This window comes from Ambystoma mexicanum, chromosome 7p, assembly GCF_040938575.1.
Source record: "Ambystoma mexicanum isolate Mex_15411 chromosome 7p, UKY_AmexF1_1, whole genome shotgun sequence".
NCBI classification, from domain to species: Eukaryota; Metazoa; Chordata; class Amphibia; order Caudata; family Ambystomatidae; genus Ambystoma; species Ambystoma mexicanum.
In genome coordinates this window covers 53,702,885-53,725,023 of record NC_090939.1, presented here as the reverse complement: position 1 = coordinate 53,725,023, position 22,139 = coordinate 53,702,885, and the positions used below count along the sequence as shown (strand labels likewise).

At 47.5% G+C, this 22,139-nt stretch overlaps 1 protein-coding gene across 4 annotated transcripts in view; it reads right to left on the bottom strand.

Moving 5' to 3' along the window:
* GDAP2 (ganglioside induced differentiation associated protein 2) overlaps positions 1 to 22,139 on the bottom strand; it is a 1,016,820-nt gene that overhangs the window by 170,922 nt on the left and 823,759 nt on the right. For all 4 annotated transcript variants that reach the window (XM_069635760.1, XM_069635762.1, XM_069635761.1 and 1 more), the window contains exon 11: positions 16,789 to 16,865. In XM_069635760.1, the coding sequence (XP_069491861.1) occupies positions 16,789 to 16,865 (77 nt within the window). The remainder of the gene's footprint in view (positions 1 to 16,788; positions 16,866 to 22,139) is intronic.

The window sequence follows — 22,139 nt, the reverse complement described above, 5'->3', positions numbered from 1 at the left end:
AGCCATCTTCTGATTTGGTAGCACGTAAAGTGGCAGTTGGACCAAGAGAAGAGCCGCAGAGGGGTTGGAGGGAGGGTTCGCATGTGAATCCATGCCAGACCCATGCTGGAGAACAACAGTTACCGGTAATTAACCTGTTCCTTCTCCAGCTCGGGGTTTGGCATGGCTTCACATGCTCATGAATACAAGAATACATAGCAATACACACATGAACAACCACGGGAGGTGGCAAGGCTCAACATTAAGCATTTCAACAACTCAACATTAAGCATCTCTTACCTCCTCACCAGGCTCACATTCAAGCAAACAGGTTGCGCAGCACTGCCTGGCCGACACTGCACTCCTCCCTGGAATCCCAGTCGACACAGTAGAATCTCGTGAAGGTGTGTGTCGACCTCCATGTAGCATCCCTGCAGATGTCCAACAGGGGCACACCAGACAGGAACGCCGTAGTAGCAGCGATCGCTCTGGTCGAATGGGCTCTCGGACGGCCGTGCAACGGCCGGTTTGTGTTATGTTAATGTATTTTCCTATTCATGTTAATGTGTTCTTTGATTCCTATCCTTTGTTCTACGGATGGAATCTTAGTCAGTGATGACATCAGAGCAATCTTGAGCATTGTGTTTGGAATGTTATTCTTTGAGTTGTTCAGTTAGTGCTACTTGTGTAGATGGTTGGGGGTCTCTACTACCCAGCTTACCCTTACAAGCAATAAACTGTTTAACCGATTGATTTTGCCTGGTCTATTGCTTTACATTGGCGACGAGGATGGGATACGCTGTAGTAGGAGAGCAGCGACTGGAGCAAAAGTAGTTGTCCGAAGCCGGACTGAGACCCCCAACCGCCAGGCCTAAAGGAGAGGAGCTGCCCCCCCACTTGGCCTGCGTCGTTGGATCGTAAGGAAAGTGCGCCGAACCTTTTTCGAGCTTACCTTCTGAAGCCCCAGCTGGCCGCTGACTCCACCCCATCTGTCGGCGGCCCAAACGACTGCCGGATCGCGGAGAAGTCCCTCGTATGTGGCGATGTCGCACGCGCGATGCCTGTGAGCGGGGCGAGTGTCTTGGGGCACCCAAATTGTTTTCGGCATCTGTGCACGCGCGTGCATTTTGAGGGTGGAGGACGCGCGCGCAATGCCTGCATGCGCGAATAGCTCGGGGACAACAGAGCAAGCCTGTCTGCGCGTTGTTTGGTACGCGCTGCATCACGTGAGCGGTTACGTGCACGCGTGACAGCTCGGCTGCTTCAGGAGTTCTCTGCGCACTGTGTAAGCGTCACGTGCGTGGGGAGGACTTAATTCCACATCACGTGAGCTGAAGCAGATGCGAGCTGTAACTCGATTAGGAAGAAAATTTCTGACGCTGCTGTTGCAGACCTGCGAGCACAATTGCGCACGTTGGATTTGGATATTATATGGCGAGACTGTTTGGAGGTGAGCAGTGCCTATACAGGAGGTGAGCTTTGATTTTTGAAACATTGACTGCTCAGGTAGCAAGTGAGTGATATTCTGTTTTTCGTGTTCGGTGGATAGGTGGCTGATTTGGAGAGCACTACAGACGTGGATTGGCGGAATGGCTTTATCTGGAATCCCAGGTCCGCAGATGTTTCTACCGACCCTGGGGCCCCCGAGAATTAAATGGGGGCCCTGGAAAAAAGGTTTTCTACATTATGTGAAAGCCACATGTGGAAATGGCATGTCAGTAGAAAGAAAGGTGTGTCTGCATCTTCTTGGGTATGAAGGGCAGCGGATTTTTGAAACATTACCTGAATTGAGCGAATTGGATGTTGAAGAGGGTATGAATGATTTTGTTGCAGCATTGGCAAAACTGGATAAACATTTTGAACTGAAGATAAGTACTGTGTTGGAACGCTATCAATTTGGTATGAGATCTCAACATGAGGGTGAAACTGTAGAGGAATACATTACTGCGCTGAGGCATTTATCACTGAACTGCAAATTTGGTATAGGTCTGGATGAACATATTAGAGATCAGTTCATGTTACACTGTGCCAATGACAAAATTAGGGAGGAAGTGTGGCTAAAAGATGACCCTTGCTTAGATGAAGTAATTGGGATTGCAAAAAGAATTGAACATACTTTGAAATGTGTGGCAAAACTTGCTGTGAAAGAATCCAAAGCTGCCCAACAGGTTGAAGTCTTGAAAGTAGGTGACAGAAGGAAAGATACGGCCAAGGACCAAAAGAAAAGGAAGGGCAAAACGGCCAGATCGGGCGATATGTATCAAAGCAAGGGTGGGAATAATGCCCAAATAGCAAACAAACCCGTACAAAAAGAAAATGTACAAGTGGGAAAAAGGAGAGAGGAGCGCCTGTGCTTTAGGTGTGGGAGTGCCCGCCACCTATCTAATTCTCCGATCTGCCCTGGAAGAAGAGCTATATGTAACATCTGTAAAAGATGGGTCGGTGTTGTGAGGAGCGTTATGTTGGTTGAGGAGCCAGATGGGCCATCCTCAGATGAATATGAAGGTTCAGAAAAAGAAATTGTTACTGTAAATATGGTTCAATGTTCAGGAATTGATGAATGCGAGCATCCTTCAGCTTGGGTGGAAGTGAATGGTTGCCAAGTCAAAATGCTAGCGGACTCATGTTCCAAAATCACTTTGATGTCAAAAGCTGTGTATGAAAACGTGCTGGGAGGTAGGATGAATGATTTAGGCCCGTCAGACAAGACACCTGGGGGCTATAGTGGCAGTAGAATTGATGTGGTGGGATGTTGTCCTGCAACCTTTAAATTTAAAGACAGGGTTACGCACAGTAAAATATATATCACCGAGAAGGGTGAGACGTTGTTGGGATGGAGAGGGAAAAGGGGACTATGTATTAAATTAGATCCTAATAGTAAAGAACAAGTGTTAAACGTAGAAAGGGTATCCATGGATTGTAGTTTGGATGGTGGTTCTAAAAATTTCATTACCAAATATCCAGATGTGTTTAACGATAGTGTTGGTTGTTTAAAAGGGAAGATTCACAAAATTGTGCTGAAGGACGGTTCCAGACCCGTGGCGGCAAAACTTAGACTTGTGCCGGTGTCATTGCGTGATGCTGTGAGAGTGGAGTTGGAGAAACTGGAGAAAGCTGGCATTATTGAACCAGCGAAGGCGGTTGAATGGATTTCCCCTGTAGTTGTTGTGAAAAAGTCCGGTGGGGATTTGAGAGTATGTATAGACCTAAGAGAATTGAATCGATGTGTGTGGAAGCTGACCGGCATCCCCTTCCGAATATGGGCGAACTTCTGTCTAGGATAGGAAATGTTAAATACTTTGCCAAATTGGATATGGCGAGCGCCTATCATCAGATTAACCTAGATACTGAGTCACGAAAGCTGACGGCTTTTTATCACATACGAAGGCATTTACCAGTTTCGGTGCATGCCATTCGGATTAATATCAGCTTCATCAGTTTTCCAAAAAGTCATGTATAGATTATTTAAAGGTATTAACAATGTCTGGTGCTTCCAGGATGATGTGTTGGTTTGTGGGAGTACTGAAGAGGATCTAAAAAGAAAACTTAATACGGTTTTAGAAATTTTCAGAGCACCAGGTATTACCTTATGAAGTGAGAAATGTGTCTTTTCTACTCAAGTAGTAGAATATTTAGGACACAAAATATCAGAGGAGGGTTTAAGGCCCAAAAAGTGTTAGTAGATGGAATTAAAAGAATGGAGTCTCCAAAGAATAAGGCAGAGTTACGTTCATTTTTGGGGACAATAGAGTTTTACCACCGTTTCATTGAAAAATATGCTGATAAGGTTACCTCGCTGAGAGCATTGTTGAGGAAAGGGGTGGAGTTTAATTGGGATGCAGAGTGCGAGTAGGAATTTGTTGAGATTAAGTCTGAAAAAGATATGGCAAAACCCTTAGCCACTTATGATACTAAAAAAGGACAATTCTATCTGTTGATGCGAGTGAAACCGGTATTGGAGTGGTTATGTCACAAGTGGGAATGGACGGTGCAGAATCTGTGGTGTTACATGCCTCGCGTATGTTGAGAGGTCCTGAACTAAACTACTCGGTTTTGGAAAAAGAGGCCTTGGCATGCCATTGGGGCATTGAAAAACTGAAAAACTTTGTGTGGGCTCAGGAATTTGTGTTCAGAACAGATTATAAGCCGCTGAAGGCTATATTTGAAAGCAAAGGGTTGGACAAAGTTTCGAGGAGGGTTGCCTGTTGGGTGACAAGATTGCAATGTCACAAGTTTAACATTGAAGTGGTAGCCAGTAAGGACAATGTGCAGGCCGATCATGCATCTAGAGTAAGGATTAGTGATGAGGAAGATGAGGAGTCTGTTGAAGTTGAGAATATGGTATTTGCTATGGTGGAAGGTGCACTTCACAAAGAAGAATGGGTTGAAGCATTGTCGTCTGATGAGATGTGGAGACGGATAAACAATTTTATCAAGGATGGTTGGCCAGAGAAAAGACTTATCTGGAGAAGAGCGGGCTTTGTGGGAGGTGAGAAGGGAGCTTTCTGTGAAGAATGGGCTAATATATCGAAGGGATAAGCTTGTTGTTCCTGTGTGTTTAAGGAAAAGACTCATTGATATTGCGCATCAAGGCCATATTGGTACATATAAGACCAAAGGAGTGATTAAGGCCGATTATTGGTGGCTGGGTATGGTCCGCGAGATTGAGAAGATCGTGGGAGAATGTGTAGACTGCATAAAGTCAGGGAAGAGTATATCTGCTGTAGTGCAACCTGTGAAAGGAGTAGTGAGTCTGAAGGGTGTATGGCAAGATCTTGCCATGGATGTCTTAGGCCCAGTGGATATGGGCAGAGGCCGTGGCAGGTTTGTGTTGGTCATAGTAGATATGTTTTCACAGTGGACGGAGTTCAAAATTTTGAGAGAAGTCACGGGTCAGTCCATTGTGGCATTTCTGGAAGAGATATTTGAGAGAGAGGGGTTGCCAAGGAGTGTGTTGACGGACAATGGTCCACAGTTTACTGGAGTTTTTTTTTTCCAAGAGTACATGTACAGATGTGGTATCAAACATAAAAAGACTGCATTGTATTACCCTCAAGCAAATGGTATGATCGAGAGAGTCAACCGCTGTATAATGGAAGTTATTAGGAATGCTAATGCGTGTGGGTTGGACAGGAAAGTTGCGGTAAAAGAACGAATGTATGTGTTGCGGATGGCTCCAAATACCGAAACCAGAGTTAGTCCATTTGAATTAATGAGAGGACGGAGGAGTAACACAATGTTATCTCCAGCTTGGCCAGAGAAACGGATGAGGTGGTAGAGGAAGTGAAAAGGAGTATGGATGAACGAAAGAGGAAGTGTGCCAAGAAAGTTAATGAGAAATTTCCAAGAAAAAAGACTATAGTTGAAGTGGGTGATCTAGTTAGAATAAGGAAAGCGGTTATAAAGAAAAAGGGTGATCCATTGTATTCGGATCCGGTTAAGGTTGCACAAGTCTTTGATCGTGCCGTGAAATTGGAGAGTGGGCAGGTGTGGAGCCTGTCAAGAGTTGCGAGGGTGAAGAGGTAAAATTGCTGAGGAAACAGATACTTTTTTTTTCCAATGTTGATTTGTGGAGTGTTCACCACTTTAATCATGTGTAACATATTTTGTTTTGTGTAAATAGAAATTCTGTGTTCAGATAAGGGAGGGGGGTGTGTTATGTTAATGTATTTTCCTATTCATGTTAATGTGTTATCTGATTCCTATCCTTTGTTCTACGGATGGAATCTTAGTCAGTGATGACATCAGAGCAATCTTGAGCATTATGGTGGAATGGTATTCTTTGAGTTGTTCAGTTAGTGCTACTTGTGTAGATGGTTGGGGGTCTCTACTACCCAGCTTACCCTTATAAGCAATAAACTGTTTAACCGATTGATTTTGCCTGGTCTATTGCTTTACGGTTTGCTTATCGGTGACAGTGCATGATGCAGCCAGAGAGCCATCTGGAAATGGAAACCTTGGAGAGGGCCTTCTCTTGGTTCACAGTGCCAAAGTTCACAAACAGCTGTGATGTCTTCCGAAAACCCTTTGTGCGGTCCACGTAGAACTTCAACACTCTAGCCACATCCAGCGAGTGCAAAGTCCTCTCAGCCGGCGACGAAGGCGACGGGAAGAAAACAGGTAACACCAAGGGCTCGTTGAGATGGAAGTCCAACGGCACCTTGGGCATGAAGGAGGGGTGCGTCCTCAGCACTACCCTCGTCTCATAGAATGTCAGATATGGAGGTTTACAGGAGAGGGCCTGGATCTCTCCCACTCGGCGTGCAGAGGTGATAGCCACAAGAAACGCTGTCTTCCACGATAAGAACTTCAGTGTGCCGAATGCAAGTGCTTTAATGGGGACCCATGAGCCTGGTCACCACCATGTTGAGCTCCCACGCCGGGGCCGGAGCCTTCACTGGCGGGAACGAGCGGAACAGTTCTTTCATGAACTCCTTCACCAGGCGATGAGACCACAGAGACGACCGCCCAGGAGTTCTGGTGTAGCGGGAGATAGCCACCAGATGGATTTTCATGGAGGCGTGAGCCAGCCCCGCCTTGGCCAGCGACAGCAAGAACAGCAGCACTTGAGGGGCCGTAATCCGCAAAGGGTTGATCTTCTGTGCACGGCACCAGACAGAGAACCTCTTCCACTTGTGTCCATAGCACTTAAGAGTCGATGAGGCTCTGGCCTTTGCAAGCACCTCCTTGCAGTCTGCCGGGATATCGTACCCTCTAAACTCTAGTGCTGCAGGAGCCAGGCCTGCAGGTTCAGCGATCCCGGGTTGTGATGTAAGATGGCGCCTCCTTCCCTGACGAGAAGATCTGCGTTCGTCGGCAGTTTGACTGGGGGGGACGCTGACATGTCCAGAAGGTCCGGGAACCAGATCTGCCTCGGCCACGCCGGTGCAACGAGGTTCATCCTGCACTGGGACCGTCCGAGTTGACTGATGAGTCACAGCAGCAACGGTGGGAACGCATGCAAGAACAGGCCGTCCCAGGGGAACGAGAATGCGTCGCCCATGCTCCCCGGCTGGGGAAACCTGCTGGTGAACCTCTGGCACTTGGTGGTGAATAGGAGATCCACCTGATCCTGCCGAAGCTCCCACTCGTGGCAAGAGCACAGCTCCCTGCTGAGCGAGTCGGCAATGGTGTTCTTTATTCCTGCCAGATGGAAAGGTACCAGGAACATCCGTTGGGCGACGGCCAAGTGCTACAGATCCTGTGCTTCCTTGGATAGGGCTGGGGATCTGGTGGCCCTCTGCTTCCAGATGTAGAACATCATGGTGGTGTTGTCGGTAAAGATCCTCACCACCTTGCCCTTGAGGGACGGGAGGAAAGACCTGAGGCCCCAGAACACGGCTTGGAGCTCCAGGACGTTGATGTGTAGTGACCTCTCCTCCGGGAGCCAAAGGACTCTTGCGTGGAGATCTATGGTGTGCGCCCCCCATCCCTCCAGGGGGGCGTCCGTCATCACAGTTTCCTGATGTTCTGGGGTCTGGAAGTCCACGCCCGCCGCTAGATGCGCGTGGTTGCCCCACCACCGGATCACTTGGCGGAAAGTCTCGTTGAGGGAGATCTTGTCTTCAAAGCTCCCTGCCGCTTGCATCCAACGGGCATCAAGGAACTCCTGTAGTGGCCGCATCCGCAATCTGCACAGACACACGAGGTAGCTGCACGATGACATCATGCTGAGCAGGGACTGGATGGACCTCACTCTGGCCACTTCCATGGTCAACAGCCGTTGTACCTTGCCCAGGATGGCCTTCGTCCTCTCACCGACGGTGAAGCCAACCGTGCCACTGTGTCAAGTCTGGCTCCCAGGAACAGGGCGTTCTGCGAAGGTACCAAGGGGACTTTGCAAAGTTGATCGAGAATCCCAGTTCAGTGAGCAGGCGGACAGTCTTCGCTGTGTGATCGACGGCGAGTTCTCTTGACTTTGCGCGGACGAGCCAATCGTCCAGATAGGGATATACGTGGATCCCTTGCAGGCGCAGCTGCACCGCCACCTGTGCCAGGCACTTGGTGAAGACCCTTGGAGCCGACTTCAACCCGAAGGGCAGGGCCTTTAACTGGTAGTGCTGCCCTTGGACCACGAACCATAGGAACTTTCGATGTCCTTTGCGTATGGCGATGTGGAAGTAAGCATCCTCCAAGTCCAGCAACGACAGGAAGTCATCCTCCTCCAGCTGTCCCAGCACGTGCTGAAGGGTGACCATCTGGAACTTCTGGGACATGATGTATTTGTTGAGATGGCCGCTGGTCTTCTTTCGGACGAGGAAGTACTGCGAATATACTCCGGAACCCATTTGGGACAATTTCTAGCGTGCCCTTTTTTAGCATTGCTCGTACCTCCAGAAGTATGTGGCACATGGTTTTCCTTCCTGGTAACAGGCGGTAGACAGGGACACTTTCTTTGGAATTCCAGAGTGTGCGTGTTGGCCAGAGCATCCAGCACCCAACGGTCGGTGGAGATGGACTCCCACATGCTGATGAAATTTGCCAGCCGGCCTCCCATTGGGGTGCTCGGGTGGGGGCCCGACATCACGGCCAGTTCGATCTTGCTTCGCCGAGGCCTTGCCGCCATGGTCTCCTGGCGACAACGACAATGTCCTCCGGCCTTGCTGCGGCCTCTGTAGGCCTCCTACGACATTGAGAGGGCCACTTGGCAGTACAATGTGGAACCGCCACCAAATCATTTGGAGGCACCTTGAGACCTGCCTCCAGGGGTTCGGAAGGACAGCCACCGTTGATGGAGAGAACCCAAGGCCTGGGCCGTGTCGGTATGCACCTTGATGGCCTGCAGTGACTCGTCTACTGCCTTGCCGAACAGGTTGTTCCCGTCGAAGGGCATGTCCAGTACCCTGGTCTGAACGTCCTGATGGAAGTCGGTGGCCTTGAGCTACCTGCACCGACGGAGGCAAACGCCATTTCCCATCTGGCGAAATCGGTGTCGGTGATGTCCATGGCCACCGTGATGGCGTGATCCGATGCCACCTCGCCTTCCTGTACAATTTCAAGGGCCTCCGCCCTCTTGTCGTCTGGCAGGAAATCCAGGAGGGGAGCGATCTTGAACCACAGCTCCCTGTCGTAGCGTGCCAGGATCGCGAGGGCGTTGGCCGCCTTGATGGTCGTCGTCGCCGCCGAGATGACTCGTCGTCCAATGGCATCCAGCTTCTTCCCCTCGCCGTCCGGTGGGGAAGTGGAAGTTGATGCAGTCGTCCCTGCCGATTTCTCCTTGGCCACCGCAGAGACCACTGAATCTGGGGACGGCTGAGCTCTGAGGCACATCGGGGCGGAATCTGGGACCCGGTACTTCTTATCATACTGGTCCCTCTTCGCAGGAGCCGTGGACGGGTTCTTGAGCAGCGCTAGTCCCTCGTCCCAGATGTCGTCTAGTAACGGCACTGAGAGGACTATCTTCCTCTTGACCTCCCGTTGTTGGTAGAGGAAACCCTCCTTCTGCTCTTCAGGACAAAGCTGGAAAAGCTCTGATGCCCTGGCGATCATGCGTGGAAGGAGCCAATTTTGTCGGGAGGAGAGGCCCGGGCAGGGGGTGATGGGAGATCCGTTCCATCATTACCACCGTCGTCCATCCCCGTCGTCGCCGTCTCCATTCCCGTCTCATCCCTCGGCGGAGGGGAAGGAGGTGAAGGCTGGAAAGGAGGTGGTGGATGGATTTGCCTCTGCTTGCTGGGTGGGCTTCCCGACGGTCCAGGCGCCACTGGATCGGCCGCTGGGGGTAAGGGCAACCTCGTCCTTAACTCCGTACACAGGGTCTGGATGGCCTTCAAGATCGCTCCTGTGTTGTCCTGTGGCGTAGGCATCGGTTGCGACAGGAGCGACGGCTGGGTCGTGGGATCGTCCGTCTCCTCCACGGCCCGCGGCTCCTTGTCGGCTCCACCTTTGCTCTCTATGTTCGCCTCGTCGGGATCCCTCCCATAGGACCAGACTTCCTCGAACTTCTTGTCCAGGATCTTTGTGACGCCAACCAGCTCATCCTCGGAAGTGGTATCTGTGTCTGTTATGGCTACCGTGCCCCCCCTCTTTCTCCTCCTGGGGGTCTTCTCGATAGGTTGAAAAGATGATTCCCTCTGGGGTGGCAGGGAAACTCTAGACCCAGGAGTCAGTTCCACTGGTATAGCCTCCACAGGCTTTGCCTGCGCCTCCACGACTCCTTCAATCGAGGCCTTTGCCGTGTGAATCAGGGCCCTCATGACCTTGCCCGCGCCTGGGGCCTTCACCTTAGGGGGAGGGTCATCGCCTCGCCCCCCCCCCCTTGGCTTTCTCCGTTGTGATCGACCGGGCCTTCTCCCGAAGCTTACCGGGTTCTCCGACTTCCTTTTCCCTGAGCCAGAGCGTTGGCGACATCGCGCCCTGCCTTTTCAGCGGTATTACCCAAATTGTTCGAACGCAATTGTTCGAATGACCCAATTGATCGAAAGTCAAGGATCCGAATTGAACTTTGCACAATTGACTATATATATATATATATATATATATATATATATATATATATATATAAAATGGGGGATTGCGGGGGGTTTCCCCCCGCAGATATGTAACAATTGACCTTCACAATTCGGTCAATTGTGCAAAGGTCAATTGTGATTCGAACAATTCGTATACATCCTTTTCAGCCGAGGAGCCCGAACCTACGGCGCTCCCGGTGCCCGCGGACTTGCGGTGCTTTGCCTTATGTTAGTCCCCCCATCGCTGGAGCGCCCTCAAAGGTCTTAGAAGACCGCTCAGACTACTTCTCACCTGCTGCTGGGCTCTTCACCTCCAGCCAGTCAGCGAGTCGTTTACGACAGTCCTTCATGGACCGGACACTACTCCTCCATGTGCGATTTGTCGGCGTGAAGGCAGTAGAGGCACCGGGAGTGCTCATCCTCAAAGACATTCTGCAATCCACATCCCGGGCAGTTCCTAAACAGCTTGGATCCACAGTAGGCATCGTGTCTCCTTTGTCCTGGGCCATGACCACGCGGGGTAGGCCTCAAATATCTTCTGGAATCCTCCAAGAAGAAACTCAATGAAAATTTGCCGTTGATCGGAAGAAGAATCGGTGGAGCTCGAGACTCGAATTGACAGAAAAATAAGAGAAAACGCAGTAAAAGCTCGAGAGCTATAGCACAAGGACTCCCAACACTTGAAACGTGCGGTAAAAATCGGAAGATGGCTGCCAGAGGAGGGGCTTAGGTAGAGGGCAGTCATTGGCTGGGGGCAGTATGACCCAGAGACCAGTGATTGGTTATTAGTAGAAAGACAGTTCAGAAACTAAACTGAAACAGATTTTCTCTTTACCGAGGATTCCCAGCCTGACTGGGAATATTTATGAGAATGTGAATCCATGCCAGACCCCATGCTGGAGAAATAGGGTTGCCAATAGCAACACAATGACACTACTTCTTGGAAAGTGACACACATGGCAAAGAATTTCAAGAGCCAAAAGGTAATTTGTGGATGCACTCTGCAGGTTTCTTAAAGAAGAATTTCAGGTAATTATCAAGTGATACTAAAGAGATTCAAGGTGCGGGGGAGGAAAAGTAGACCTGGCACCGGTCCACTGCTATGTATATGTAAGGAAAAAAGAGGATCTAACAATTTGGAACCCTCCCGTCCCCTGCACACTATTACTAATCCGTCACAAGACGGTTCAACAATTGTATATACTAAATTAGTGTATTTCAATCACAATTAGAACTGAAAAAAACATTTTGGACAATGATTCGATAAAAAAACAGTTATTTAATGGGTACAACAAATAATTCCTCCTTTGTTTCTGGAATGCAGACATCAAATGCAAAAGGGCAAGGGATTCTGTAAATCAACTTAAGTGTGAAGTTCAAATTGAAAGGCTGACGAGTTTCGAGATTACAATCTCTTCTTCTAGAGCCAAGATTTGAACTGCAAAGAAATAATACAATTCTTATTTAAAAGAGAGAAAAATGGGAGATATCTATCGATTCAATGTCTTGCAAATCAACATGCATGTGGTCAAAAGAAATAAAACCTTTTAGCGAAACAGACTATATGGTGGTCCATTTAGAAAGGTTGTAGAGACTACGGTGGAGCTCATGCACACTTTTTGGGGTATAAACAGGGATATGCATATATGCAGAGACCAGCATGTAATACCAAGAAATTATCATTTTAGCTAACGCTCTCCTTGTATCGCCTCATGAGTATGTAAAAAGTGTCCTATGGTGTCTCTAATTTAAAACTATATTGTACACTGGTGTCTAAAGTAAATCAATGGTGTTAACGGGTCAAGATACCCTAGTGCCGAAATCCCCCCAAAATGGAGCAGGAATACCTTAATTAGAAAGTAGCTGTTGCTCCTAAATCTTTGTTGTCTCAAGCACCGTGTATTTTAATTCAATTTAACTGGCTGGAGAACAAACCCCCTCCTTTCCAAACGTGAAAACCTGTAAGTCAACAAAACATGTATATGAAATCCGGAAACTAGCGTAACTATGTATAAGAAGAAATGACCAGACTCATGGTATCCTTGGGCAATATAACAAAATAAGTCTCACCTAGAATAAACAGTGCTCCCTTATTTCCATGGAGAGTATCACTTCTGGGAAATATTATCCAAATGTGCTATGTAGAATAGTCTAACGAAGGCTTCCTCCTCCCATTAAAGTCACAAGCAAACACTGAACAAATATGGGTTTCACGTTACTTTATATTATATAGTGAATAACTACGGGCTGAAGCCAATGTTATTCATGTTAAATAAAAACACTCGCCCCTCTTAGTGGTTGATTCCGATACAGTTGAGCATGCACTCATAATACTGAAGCAGTGCGTGTTTGATATATATAAATCCCTCTGTATGTATTGGTGGTCATGTTCTCCTGGGCTAGTCTAGTATGAAAGAGACATCATGTGTTTAGTGAGGTAGTTAATAAGTAACTTGATTAGGAACTAGTCTGCGAGTATTAAGTGTATAACATATGTGCAACACTAACCTGAGTAATTATTCATCTCTTTCCACGGCTAATACGTGATGCGGACAGTCGGATCTGCGATGCTCCGGCTCTGGAGGGGATGCGCATCTAATTCTGTATTCCGAACGTCTTTGGAGCGCTCTCTCTGGTGGGATTCCTCTGGTAGTCTAGACAACCGTTAAGGACGCCTAGGGGTCTGTCTGTGTCCCCGGGCTCCACCAAATGCGGACCAGAAACTAAAATAAATGACAGACTATAGGAAATACTACTCTTCTGGGATAAGAAAAGGGACTGATATCATGGTGCATGAAAAGCGCACCATCTTAGAATGATCAATATTGAATGGCTAAAGTACTGTGTTGCTATCAATGCCTCTCGTGATGATGTTGGCAACTAATGTGTATTAAGTGTAATGAGCAAAGTAGGCTCACAATCCTGATTTCGGCGTGGTGGCTATTATTGGTTTGTATAACGACATGGCGAGACATCATTATATAGGTAAGGAATAGTGCACGATGAACATATTCTGGTTATGTAACAACCTCAATACTATGGTGGGATAAATATTAGTCTGGATACTAATTACATTATGATCTCTACAGCTCTGCACATTTGTATACCTCCAGTCATAAAGCTTGAACGTACCATTACTCTACTTATTCTCATGTGGAGATTGACGGTGAGCCGGTAAAACAACATCCGGACAGACTAATTTAACAGGTGTTCCACCGCTGCTCCATGCATAATGTCTATGTACATAATTATACCCTCCGACTACAACCATTGATCAGTATGTCTGTACCTTCTATCTCCTGATCATCATCTAAAAGTGGCAGGTGGGCCGGTAAAACAGAATCCGGACTGCAATTAATTTAACAGGGGTTCCACAGCCGTTAGTCCATTTTATAGATGCTGATTAAGTCACTTACAAACGTACACATTTAAGCCTTGAATGATTGCGCCAGCTGGTGGTAGTTGACACTATGTGATCACTTATTTCTACAGTGGTGCCACCTAAAAATCACGTTATTGTTTTAAACCCAATGAGTTCTAGAGTGCCGAGGTTTTGACTACATATAAGCGCCACTCGATACATTAGATGAAGCATCCGAGAGAGAACTCCTCATTCAACCCCTTAGGGTTCAGGGTGTCTAAGAGATGTATCCAAAATATTTTCTCTATGGGAGAGGATGGACTGGTAATCGCCCCCTCTATGTGGTTTCTTTACCACTTCCAAGATCTGGAATTTCACTTGAGCTACTGTGTAAGGATTTTCAGTAAAATGTCTCGCCTGGGGAGATTTTGTGTTTTTACACCTGATGTTCGATTTGTGCTCGGTGATTCGGTCCTTAACTGGTCTTGTGGTCTGACCCACATAATGTCCCACAGGGACATTTGATTGCATAAATGACACCTACTGAGATGCATGTAGCAAAGTCTTTGAGTTTATACTTTTTTACCCGTTTGGGGATGTGCAATTGCTTCTCCTTTGATCACATTGTTGCAGTGTGAGTAACTCAAGCAGGGATAGGTTCCTTTCTTTCTAGTGCTGAGTAACAATTGTTTCTCTTTCGGTGGCCTTTCTGCTCTTACCAGTTTGTCCCTTAAGTTTTGACCTCTTTTAAAGCCCATCATGGGTGACTTGGGAAATAATTTCTGAAGCAGTCGGTCACTCTGTAGGATACCCCAATGTTTTTTGATTGTTCTCCCAACCTGGAAGCTTTGGCGTGAATATTTAGATATGTAAAGCGAAGGTGTCGCCTTATCTTTTTCCTTAGGGGTCAATAGATGATCTCTGCTTACATTAAATGATCTTACTTTGGCCTCTTCCAAGACAGTGTCAGGGTAGCCCCTTTTTAAAAAGTTTATGCAAGAGTTTCGTACATTCTACATCGAATGCTGCTGGATCTGAGATGATCCTCTTCAGCCGAAGGATTTGGCTGTAAGGTAAACTAGCAAGCATTGATTTTGGGTGAAAGCTTGTAAAGTGTAATAGATTATTTACATCGGTGGGATTATGATAGACCTTAAATGTCAAGAAACCACAAAACAGGTGTAGCGGTGTAGAGCAGACTGTGGTTCAAACCAGACCAAGGGGATACGTCACTGCAGTTTGTTCCCTCTGCCCATGAAATAGCAGGGCTTCCACCATGCAGGAGGATCAGAGGTCCGGCAATAGGGCTTGGAGCATAATCCTTAGTGAGGTCTTTGTTTCCAGATGCACAGGAGTAGTTCCACGCAGTTGACGAATGGCTTGGAGTCTACACATACACACACACAGACCCAAACTCACCAATCATATTACATCCATCATTCAAACATCTGGCAGTCACCACTCAGTGGAGTCCAGCCTCACTCCTATTTCCACGAGTAGGTCCCGCAAGCACACAGACAGAGGTGTCTGGCAGAACCCAAGCCCAGTTACACAAGACCAATCCAGTCAGACAGCCTGTATGAGTCATGAGCCAGCGCACACATGGGCGAACTAAACATTGCTCTTCCAGCCTCACAAAATATACTAGAAAGGCAACCAAGTTAGTTGCCTAGGAGGACCTTACAAAACAAAGCAATCATTTTGCTCTTTTTCTGGGAAAACTGCTACCACTCCTGTAAAATTGCAACAACTCATCTCCAAACAATAAAAAGTAAAAAGCTGCCACAAGTCTGCAACCAACACACTGGGTGAGAAAACTCACCCAGGAACACTATGGAGCACTGTTCAAGTAGTCCTTCTCTTGAACTCATAAGGGCTACCAAGTCAGCACATAAAAAATAGCTATAGAATATGCGCCAACTAGGGAGAATAGGAGATCAGGACACATACAATGCAAACAAAATGTGTTTAGGTGCTCGACCAGTGTAGTGTAAGGACTGTGTGATCTAACAGGCATACACAGGTAACTCAATACAGCTCAACCAGAGAGACAAAGGAATCTCCCTAATGCAGAAACAATGAAAAGCCTTGTTGGGGAAACACGGCTGGAAGAAACACACCAGGTGTGTGAGTGAGCACAACAAACCAGGAGTGCTGAGAAAGCTGAGCGACCAGAATAAGCTGGCAAAGCGGAGAGGTCATAGGGAGGCTAGAGAAGACACAAAGGACAAACCCGAGAAATCAGATGATGGGTAGAGCAGTCCAAAGAGACCTAACTTGGAAACCATCCTTCCCCCGGAGAGTGGATCAGATTCGCAAACAAGTGTCCAGTCAGGAAATGCAAGTGAAGCCTCCTCCTCCTCGGATTACGAGGTTGACTCCAAACAGCAGCCTATTCCTATGTCTTCATGAGGGTTATCAGATAAAAGTGAGGCATCAGGGTGTTTTTTTGTGCGCATGTAAGCCGGTAAATTCCCACAATGACCTAAGCCAATGCAAAGGAGTGTATAACCTTGAAGGACAACGGTTCAAATCCTGGAAGGTCCACTCAGCACATCATTGTGAAAACGATAAAATGAGCACAAGGACTTGAACAATGTACATCTTTTACGTGACTAAAAAGTGCCAGGTGGGATTTCTAGGTTAAAGAGATGCCCCGATTCTCATTTAAGGCACTGATGTATTTGTAAATACAAATACATTAGAAGGGCCTTATGTTTGTATCATCCCTTTATAGGAATAAATACGTTGCAGATAAAAAAAAGAGCATACAAAATGAGCCGTCAATAAAGCATGATGAGGAATAGTCTTTGAGAGTCATGACCATTCCAATTACAAAAATACAGGTTTTGAGCTCCTGCAGCCTTAAATTGACTGCAAATTAAATGTGCCATACATTATGAATTATTTTTATATTTACAGGTTTCAATTTTAATTAGTACTTCCAATATTACATTAATATGGACATTTTCACCAATACTTCAGCTTCTGGCTCACCTTCTCCATGTCGATGATGGTCACAGGAATATTCCGTCCCACCACCACCATGACTGTGCGGCCACAGTTATCAACGCCTGTGGACACATGTATGTTAGTTTACATGAACTGCACGGAAGGAAATTCCAACGAAAACACTTAAAATGATATACATTATAACAAAAGAGCATCTAGGCAGTTGAAGGCTCCTTGGCCATTGAATATATATGTATTGTCTGGACCATTTTCATTTGTCAAAAGTCCTGTTTCCCACATTCCGAATCACATTGCTGGATATTTTCCATTTGTACTGCTCGTATCCTTTGGTTCACTTGTATGTTTGTTTTAATTTCAGATTTTTTTGGCTGGCATTGTTCCCCCCAAATCCCCTCTTTTCCCTGGTGTACTCCCTTTGCCTCGATGTCTTCTATTTTGCAAGTTCCTTCCGTTTACCAGCCCCTCCACCCCCCTCACCCTTTTGTTTTTTTCTTCTACTGATCGTCTGGTTTTCTTTCTGTTTGTGATGCGGAAGGGCCCTCTTTAGCCCTCCACTTTCCCTTACTTCACTCCACGCCCTACCCCTCGTGCCACTATGCCCCTCCCATGCCTCTTTTCTTTCTCCGGACTTCATTTTGGTTTGGTGTTCTATCTACGGTATTGAGTGAAAATCTCACTTTTTCAAATTGAGAAACGATTAATTTAGAAACACTGCTCAGACTCCAAGCATTCTTTCTAAATCGGGCTGTCACGCCTCTGGACGCACACAAGTGCACCCTAGAGCAGACGGGCGTGGAAGGCCTGGAAGAGTGAAGCTGTGGGAGTCCCAGGTGAGTATTTTTGACAGGGGAATGGGGTGTGTGTCTGTATGTCTATGTGAGGGAGAAGGGGGAATGTTAGTGATGGGGAAAAGAGGGTGGGTAAGTAACCGTTTGCGTCCAAGTGTGTCTATGGTGGGGGTTGCAGGGAATTCTTTGGCCAATAAGGGAGGTGGTAAGGACGGAAGGGGAGTTTAGGGGCTGAAACCATCAAATTTCTACAAAATCCTGCAAGTGCAGAAGAGAGTGGGGTGGGCGAGGGATCAGAGTTTGTTAGGATGAAACACACATTTTAAAGGTTAAAGATTTTTGGTGATTGGACATCAAAATGGTTCTATGTGATATTTCTGCATCTACAGCATCAAACCCTGGCCTCCACCTTTATTGTTCAGCAAACCTGCAAGCACAAATGGTTACATTTCAAACATCCTGAAAGTCAGCACATTTATTTTGTCGAGCAGAGTTCCAACCTGCCCACTGTGATACATAAAGCATATCTGCATCAAAACCCAGAAGGAAAACAGTTGGTTTTAACACTTGTAGTGCCTTATTCAAGTTTGCCAATTAACATTACACGTGAAGCCTGAACAACTAAATTTTGCACATGCAAAATAAACTAGATGAAAAATGATTTATTTATTCGTATTTGTTAAGCGCACAGAATCAGCCCTGAGGCATCGTGGCGCTGGTTACAGAGATAGCGCTGGTTACAGAAATAGCGCGACTTAGTTACAACATAGGAAAAACAGCATACAGTGTTAGCCAAAAGCACCATTTGCAGTGTGTGTAAATCAAGTATGACAAAATGTTCAACATAAAGCCCATGGACCGTGCCTCCCCCCCACCTCCCCCCCAAGAGCCGCCAGTGGAACCCTCCCAGCCCAGATTCACAGAGCCACCAGTGGAACCCCCCCCCAATTCACAGAGCCACCAGTGGGAACCTACCCCCCCCGCGATTCACAAAACCACCAGTGGGAACCACTCCTCCCCCCCCCCCGATTCACAGAGCCACCAGTGGGACCCCTCCCCCGATTCACAGAGCCACTCCTGGGACATGGTCGGCATTAAGACAATTTCCATTTTGGCGATTCTAGTGATTTATGGCCCCTCAACCTTATGCTGTCCCCCCGCTTTATGTTTGGATCACCGACCTATTTCTGGTGGTCAGAGGGACTTCTACTAAAGCCTCTTACCATTGCAACCATTTTTCATTCATTTTGAGTATACAGTCCTAGGTCGCCCATAAGGTTCCCAGTCCCAGCTGTGCTTCCCAAGCACCCCATTTGTGCCCTTGGGTAATTATTTCACCCTAGTTTGTTTTTTAGGGAGTAGGCTGTGGCAGCTGTAATTTAGTTTTGGCTTCACAAGGGGTGCAAGCCTTTTGACTGCACCGATAGCCCAATGTTCCTTTTTGTATGCATTGTGTACCAATATCTTTTTTAATTCCTGGTCTCAATCATTGTTTTTAGGTGCTTCCTTTATTCTAAGGAGCCGCGTGGGAGGCTTAAGATGACTGTTAAAACCATGTGGACTCTCTTATCCCACTTGGATGCCGTGATTGCACATGGCAACCTCCATTTTGGCTTTTACTAGTTTAGACCATTAGTTGTGCATGGACTATTCCCATCACATCCTGTGGGGGCAGTCTGGGTTAACGGGCAGTCCTAAGGAGCAACCTGACCTCTTTGTCCCTAGCCCCCTCCTACAATTGGTGAGCTGCATTTAGCCAGCTTCTCTGAATATTAGTTCCTAAGCAGAAAACCTGTACCTGCATGCTCTCTTGTTGCTGTACATTCACAAGATGGAGAAATTACCTTACAGTAATGTTCTTTCTATGAATTCATCTCCCGCAGATTCCTCGTCTGATATATTCATTCCAGCTTTGCTGCTTCGGAACATGTTCGATAGGGGGCGAAGTGGACCTTCGACCCGGCCATTCACCATCGATCCGTCTTGCTCGGCGTCTTGGCATCAGCTCCGTATGGGACGTCAGGCGTCGTATAAGTACAGCGTCACTTCGCCCCAACCTCAGTTCCCCTTTTTTCCAGAGCATCGCACACTGCATAGGAAAACATGGCGAACGGGCTAATGAGCCCTTTAAAAAGAAAGTAAAATATACCTCCGAAGAAGGAACAACTGAAAAAGAACACTAAAGGTAGTGTTAGAAAATGTTTTAAGACTGTGGCAGGAAGACAGAAAAAGGACACAGAGGACCATCACCAAGACAACGTGCAATAGAAAGATGCGTACCCACTACTGACTTTCTGAGCAGGGACGGATGGGAGGGGAGATGAGGAATCTGTGGGGGAAGAATCCATAGCAAGAACATTACGGTAAGGTAATTTCTCCTTCAATGGATTGCTTTTCTCCCGCAGATTCCTCATCTGATAAGACACCGAAAGCAGTAATGAAGGTGGCAGAAAGTTATATCAAAACATTTTGCAGCACTGCCCTGCCAAAACGCGCATCAGAAGCACAAGCCAAATCCAGGCTATAGGTGTGCAAAGAGGATCATGTCGCAGCACGACAAATCTCCCAGACAGGGACCCCCCCCTCTCTGCAATGCGGTGGATGCGGAGACCCCCCCGCCCCCCTTTGTGGAATGGCCCCCGATTCCTGCTGGTCATTTTTTCCCAGAGGCCTGGCAACATTCATCAATGCACCACGCCTCAAATCTTCTCCATCTGCATGCGTATAAAGATCTTGTAGATATGATTATATGATATGATATGGCATTTATAATGCACCTCTACACAAGTTTTTCAAGCCAGCAACACCTCAAGTACTTCCTCAGAGAGGTCCCAGTCATATCTCATCCTCTCGAGAGCCACGCCTGTAGGTTGAGGGATTCCGGGGTCGGGTGGAGTATCCAGCCCTCCAAATGGGTTAGGAGATCCGGACGCCAAGGCAAGCGATGAGGTGGACAGATGGACAGATCCAAGAGGTCGAAGTACCATGTTCTCCTCGCCCAATCCAGGCGATCAAGATCATGGTCGCTCGAAACCTCTTCAACTGCAAGAGAACCCATGGAATTACAGGAATCGAGGCAACGTGTAAAGGAGAGGGAAGTTTCAATCCACCAGAAACGCATCCCCCAGTGTTGGAATTCCCTCAAGCAGAATAGTTCGCATTTCCTGTTGGACTCTGTTGCGAACTGATCCATGTTTGAGACTGGGCTCTGCCTGCTCAGAGCATCCGCCAAGTTTTTCTCTGTGCCTGCCAGATGAACTGCTGAGACCGAGATCTTGTTCTCCAGCAACCAGAACCAAAGCATCATCGCCTCCGTGCAGAAGGGGCGGGAGTGCACACCACCTTGCTTGTTGAGGTAGTGCATCGCCACCATGTTGTCCATTAGGACGAGAATATGCTTTTCCAGCAGAGACGGGGTGAACACTTTCAGGGCTAGCCTGATAGCTCGCAACTCCAGCCTGTTGATGTGCCACCTGGCTTCCGTCATTGACCAGAGACCGCTCACCTGAAAATCCACAAAGTGAGCCCCCCAGCCCTTCAAGGACGCATCCGTGACCACTCGGGTCTGAGGCCAAGGAAAGATTCCCCCACCAAAAGACTGCTGCGGTCTGCCACCAGGACAGGATGTTGACCACTGACGCGGACACTGAAGAGATCTGAGAGGGTACTGAGATCACTGATCCCCTCAGCAACCATTGCAGGGATCTTATGCACAACCTGGTCGCTGGCACTAGAAAAATGCAGGAAGCCGTGAGGCCTAGAAGTTGGAGGAAGGAAGTCGCTGGTAGAGTGGCATTGTTACAGAATATGTCCACCATCTGAGTCAAGTTGACTACTCTCTCCTTGGGAGGGAAAGCCTTCCCCGCCCGGGTTTCTAGGACTGCTACGATTAATTGAACCCTTTGGACTGGTGTCATGTGGGACTTCTTTAAGTTTAGGCAGAAAGCCAGCCTGTGCAGCAGCGAGCAGGTGTCCTGCAGATGGGACAAGACCTGCACTACAGACTTCCCTCGGATCAGCCAGTCGTCCAGATATGGGAATACGTGTACTCTGGATCTCCTGAGGGGAGCCGCAACTACCGCCATGAGCTTAGTCAAGACCGTTGGGGCGGAGGTAAGACCAAAGGGAAGCACCTTGAATTAATAGTGCATATCTCCTATGTTGAACCTTAGGATCTTCCTGTGCTTTCGATAGATTGGCACATGGAAATAGGCGTCCTGTAGGTCTATGGACACCAGTCAGTCCTGAAGTTCAAGAGCACAGAGAATCTCTCAACGTCACCACCCTGAATTTGTCTTTCCTCAAGAACTTGTTTAAGGCCCTGAGGTCCAGAATGGGACAGAGACCGCCTCCTCTCTTGGGCACCAGAAAATACTGGGAATACCAAGCCGATCCTCTCTGTTCGGGAGGTACCTCTTCCACTGCACCCTTCAGCAACAGGGCTCTCAGTTCTTCCTGGAACTCCTGTCTCGGTTGGATTGGAGGTGGGGGCGGTCTGTGGGAAGGTTTTCTTAGAAATGGCAGACAATAACCCTATTGAATGAACTGCAGATCCCAGGCATTGGAAGTAATTCCCCGCCACTGGAG